General features: G+C 35.3%; 1 protein-coding gene across 1 annotated transcript in view; it reads right to left on the bottom strand.

The window, feature by feature from the left end:
• Positions 1-400: 400 nt before the first annotated feature.
• Positions 401-6,000, bottom strand: part of Twin (CCR4-NOT transcription complex subunit 6-like twin) — a 227,186-nt gene continuing 221,586 nt past the window's right edge. The window contains exon 10 of the mRNA XM_076391463.1: positions 401-477. Coding sequence (XP_076247578.1) covers positions 401-477 — 77 coding nt within the window. The remainder of the gene's footprint in view (positions 478-6,000) is intronic.

Here is a 6,000-nt window from a genome sequence, read left to right as displayed (position 1 = left end):
AAGGTAATATTTGTAAATTTCAATTAAAACAAATTGAAACAGAAGCTCTTTTTTCAATTTAAAGAAAATTGCAGAACTTGATAAATTCCAATTGGATAAAAAAAAAAACGAAACTTTTTGCTCTCCCTAAGACCAAAACACGAAAAATACGAAAATGGTCAAGATTCAATTCACAAGGGTCGTTTCTGTCACCAGCTCTTCGATAATCGATCGATAATTAGATATTTCTTCGAATGTGCGGCAATATGGAGTTTGTTCCTACTTTTCTCTATAAGAGCAGTCGTTAACTGCTTGTGGTATTGCTAGAGCCAGAAGTTCGGGAGAATGTGATGGAGTTTTTCCTTATTATCATTATTTAATATTTCCTTATTTATTATTTCGGCCTAGGTCGTGGCGGCTGCTACCTGCGCGAGATCAATCCGTTGCTTGTTCCCACCGTTGGCGTCATTTCTAGCTCAACTAGTAGCGGAAAGTGATCTGAAATTCAGAATTTGAAGTAAAATTAAATAGTTAGGTATAGTATTATATAGCAAGGTTAAAATATTATAATATAAATTACAAGAAAATTTTAAATCATATAGAAGAAGGTTGTACGTATTTTAAAAAGAAAATGCAAGTGTACAGTATATGTACTGTTGAGAACTTGCATCTGTAAAGTATGCGAATCTAATTGGTCACAGTGGATAGATCCCGCTTAATCTCATGCGTACTTTCGGCTAAAACGGTTATAGCTACATATTGATGAAAGGCGAAATTAATTGGTGCGAGTGAGTGACCTCTTTTACTCTTGTGCTGACACAGGCGCAAGTTTAACAACTCTAAACAGTACCAATTATTGTCCCAGTTAAGGCTACCTATTTGAGTTTTGATTGAATTAAACAGTACTATTTAATTTTATCGTACTTCTCAACGTATTTACATTAAATTCAATACTTTTCCTACTGATAAGAATTTTTTCGTAACTAAAATATTAGAAAAACTAAATATTAATAAAAATACAAAAGAATTTTATGCACCAATACTGTGTGCTATAAAAATGGACGGAACCAATTATTATGTGCCAATTACCATCCTCAGGTTTACATTACAGTACCCTAAATATTATGTTCTAAATACTGTCGGATCACATGAAATACTGTACTCTAGATATTGCACGTTTTATTTACCGAGTATAGGTAGGTCCTATTTTATATTTTAATTGCAAAATCGACTTGAATTACTTACACCAAAATGTAATAAAAGAATTATTTTTTTCCCTACATGTGTTATTTCAATATAGGTTAGGCAATAAGTAATTTGTGAATGAAAACTCATCCAAAGTTGTTTAAATATTGAATGATTACTAGATTCTTCAGTTACTTCAATTAGTAGATTCGCATAAATAAAATATAACTATTTAAGAATATACTTAAATAATTATTGAGTAGAAGTACAATTGTACTTCTGCATTCTAAAAGGATTTTCTTAACATGGTATAACAATATGAAATATGCTAATTTTTTAGATTTTACTTCTTATTTATGCCACAAACGAGTAATACAGGATAGACATGACATACAATGGACGTTGGTGAACCATGTTCTGAAATACAAACTTCTCGAGAAACCACTAGTTTTCGAGCGCCCTCTGCGATTTTCTAGTGGATATACGAAATAATTGCGTTTTCACCAATGACCATTATACAAGGTATCTTATTAAATGTAAAATGGTTTCAAGAAATAAATTGGAGACCCTTTAGATGTTTTTAATTTTGAACAAAACGAAAATCCATAAATAAAACTGAACATTTTCAACAGAATTAAAAATACACTCTTGTTGGGGCGGTGGCGATTCCACATAGCATAACTGTAATAGAAAGGTTGGATCGGAGGTTGATGTTAGAGTCTAGAAGGTTACTGTATCATAACACAGGATGCATAACACAGGAATACTGGAAGGTACAAAATTGCGTAGAATATGCTAGAGCATCCTATATGTATTACGCCGATAGGGACTAGTAACGTTTCAACTTCGAACAATCCTAGCGTTAGCACTAGCACTAGCACTATCACAAACGTTAGCATTAACACAAGCACAACCAGAGTAGCAAGATCAGTTTAGCGAAATTCAGACGAACAGCTTCTACCTGTTGCTAGGAGATGAAACGAATTGCAAAACCGCGACCCGCAAGTTCGAGTAGTCGAAATATATTCACTAACGCGTAAAAGATGTACACATCCGATTAAAACTGAAGTAAAAATAAGTGAATTGCGGAAAAATCGTGCTACTATGATGATAGATATCGACGCAGAAGTCTTCCGTATCACTAAAAGCATTAAAACCAAATATGAAGATAGAAAAAGCTGTACAACTACTATTAGAATTCTTAGAAAGTAATATTACTACAGCAAGGTAGGTAAAAGTAACATTTCACGCAAAAGATAAGTAAATTAAGCAGACACTGTATTTAATAGCAGATAATCTATAAGCGGAAGTCGACGGAATCATAGGAATAGATTTCTTGAAACAAAATTAAATAACACTAAACTATTGTACAGGCAAGGTAACGATTAAATGAAAAATTATTGAAAACCATCCCAAAAGCAAACGAAGCAATTTTACTCTCAAAGGTACAAACAGTTGTAACAATAATAACAGATAGCATAGGTGAAAGAATAATAGGAAAACAAGAATTAACCGAAGGAATAATTTTAGGAGAATGTCCTGTAGAATAAAAATAAGGTAGAACTATATCGCGAAAATTGTGAATCTAACAGAGGAATCGAAGACGATAAAATTACCGCAAGTAACATTATCAAACATCCCGGAAATCAGCATTCCAGACTAACACGAGGCACATACAATCCGCGGCCATGAGCAAATCGCTGATGTAACGCCTGGATAGAACCATCGAACAGAAGCAACTGGATCACTTAAATCTGGAGAAAAAAATACCATCGAAGAAATACGTAAAAAATATTTCGGCGGTTTTCATTTACCAAGAGATAAATTAACAATATCTAAAGTAGTTATACATAAAATACCCTTAAACGCGAGATAGATAAGCAGGTTAAATAAATGTTAGAGGAAGGCACAATAGAGCACAGCACAAGCCCATGGCTCCACTGTTAGTAGATCTTAAAATGCACTCGAAACTTTCCAACGAATGATGAATACCGTGTGTATTTGTCTATTAGGGCCAGATTGCTTTATATATCTCCATGACGTAGTAATTCATGGTACCAGCCTAAAAGAGCATAATCGACGCCTAAAAAAGATATTTGAAAGATTAAGAAGCTATAACTTGAAACTCCAACGGGAGAAATGTGCATTTTTACGTAAAGAATTCATATTCTTAGTAGAGCTGTTATTTTATGAGATAATCGAGTATCTGGGTACCCTTGAGATATCCATGTACTTTTTGTTTACAAACAAAAATGAGGCGGGGGGTAATGAGATACTCATTTAAATGATAATCATTTAAATGTCTCTTGATAAGAGTAAGAAAAATGCAAATTATCAGTGCTTTTATTGCTTTATATAAAAGTATGTCTAAGTATACAGGGTGTAACAAAAATGTCGCAGTTCCTTAAAAGGGGTGATTCAGGGGGTGATTTGAAACAGCTTTTTCCTTAGCGAAAATGTAAGATGAGGCTTCGTTAACGAGTTATTAACGAAAAACACCGGCCAATGAGAGCGCGAGTTTGCCGCCCGAGCGACCGCGGTAGCGTTGGGTACGCGCGCTAGATGCTACAGTTGTACTCCGAACAAGAAAGTCGTCATACATCGAAGAAAATAGCATTAGTATGAAAACTGAAAGCGACATAATAAATAATACCGAGTCCTTTTTTTGTTTATCACTTGAAGTGAATAATTACTTAAAATCGAGGAAAACTATGTGCAACGTAAAAATACGAATATGTAAATCTTTTATTCGCATAACGTATAAACGAAAAAGCAATACAACGAAAAATAAAGGAAGAAGAGGACAAACTTCACCTGTAGTTTGTAAACCTGTGTCACTGGGTCACTGTACCGATCCTGGTCATCGACCGTCGAAATGGTTTATGCTAGGGCACGCGTTTAGGTAATTTATGGCTTTATTGCTTTGGTTTCGAAGGAGACATGATCTCGGAATGTCCGAACAAGGAAGGTCTGAGGTGCTTAAACTACGTGGGGGGTACAAGGAGCTTCCTTGGAAAAATTCTACCCTACCATAAACCATTTCGACGGTCGATGACCAGTATCGGTACAGTGACCCAGTGACACAGATTTACAAACTACAGATGAATTGCATTTAATTCATTAATGATTATTATTTTTTAAATCTAACGCAGACTACTTTCAACGTTTCTATCTTCAACGTTAATTCTCCAAGTCTCCGTTCATTTCTTTTGTTGCATTGCTTTTTCGTTTATACGTTATGCAAATATTTTCATACTAATGCTATTTCCTTCGACGCATGCCGACTTTCTTGTTCGGAGTACAACCGTAGCGCCCAGCGCGTACCCAACGCTACCGCAGTCGCTCGGACGGCAAACTCGTGCTCTCATTGGCCGGTGTTTTTCATTAATAACTCGTTAACGAAGCCTCATCTTACATTTTCGCTAAGGAAAAAGTTGTTTCAAATAACCCCCTGAATCACCCCTTTTAAGGAACTGCGACATTTTTGTTACACCCTGTATAGAAGAATTTTTAGTGTAAACGTGAACAACTTCGAATTTTGCGTTTTTCATATTTTTATTAAAAATTGAAATACATTTTACGTACAAGTCATAACGTGTTAACAAAGCAATACGATATTGAATTTCGTAGGTTTTTTCAATCAATATCATGGTTAGGTGAAAATTCTTAAAAAAAAGTTGAATCTTGAACTGAGATGTTCGACTATTTTCAGATATCTTATAATTACCTGGGTAGCCGGGTAATTTTTACTACCCGCGTATCACATGGCTACTCAAGATACCCGGTACCCGGTACAAATCAGTAGGTTTTGTGGAGGTGACTGGATATTGAGAGTGGGTACATTCAACGCCCGAATCTCAGTTAAAATCAGTTTTTATTTACGCTATACCGGGTCTCGCGACGACCGCGTAACCGTGCTCGAGGTTCACTCTGTTCTCGCGTTCTGGATCAATCAGACCCCATTCGAAACCTTCTTATAATCTCACACGCGCTCACACACTCCCAACACTCATTCTTTTTCTCTCTCACGGATTCGCTCTCACTCTAAACTAATCAGTCGTACCCTTACGCGACACTCGATGCGCTCTTCCAAACATCCTGCCGAAATCATACCTCACGCTAACAGACGCTCATTCATTCAGACGCATTCCAATCTTAAACTAAACAATTGACAGGGACGTGGCGCCGGCCTGTCGCCGCCACAGTTTAATTCTTAGGACATATAATTACGTCAAAGGGAATTAAACCCGATCTGCAGAAGCTAGATGCCGTAAAGGAATATTCTGTACCTAAAAACCTAAAAGAATTGCAATTGCAATCATTTTTAGGATTGGCAGGACATTATCGCAAGTTTCGCACTATACAAAATTAGTGCTAGATACAACAAAATTATACATGGAAGGGGATGAACAACGATAAGAAGATTTTAGTAAAAAATGATGTTTCTGTCAAAAAAATAAATTAGGAAAAAGAAACAAAACTACAATGATAATATCAGACACATCGAGACTAAGCCTTTTGAAAACATAGCGTTAGATATTGTAGAGCTGTTAACAGAAACAAGTAAGGAAACAAATATATATTAACATTACAAGATAGTTTAACAAAATTTTAACAAGGCAATTTCATTACCAGATCAGGACGCAAAAACGGCAACAAAACTGTCAGTACCATAATTTATGAGCACGGAATACCACAAAAAATACTAATATCTATAAAACTCTGACTAAAATTTTGTTATTTATTACCGATTGTATTTTAAATTCAGAATTCTTAACTGCCAGTCAGTTTATCCATACTAAATTATTATTCTACAATTATAATCTCCGCCATAAC

Source organism: Calliopsis andreniformis, unplaced genomic scaffold (assembly GCF_051401765.1).
Source record: "Calliopsis andreniformis isolate RMS-2024a unplaced genomic scaffold, iyCalAndr_principal scaffold0022, whole genome shotgun sequence".
Classification (NCBI taxonomy): domain Eukaryota; kingdom Metazoa; phylum Arthropoda; class Insecta; order Hymenoptera; family Andrenidae; genus Calliopsis; species Calliopsis andreniformis.
This window is presented reverse-complemented; position numbering and strand designations above follow the sequence as displayed.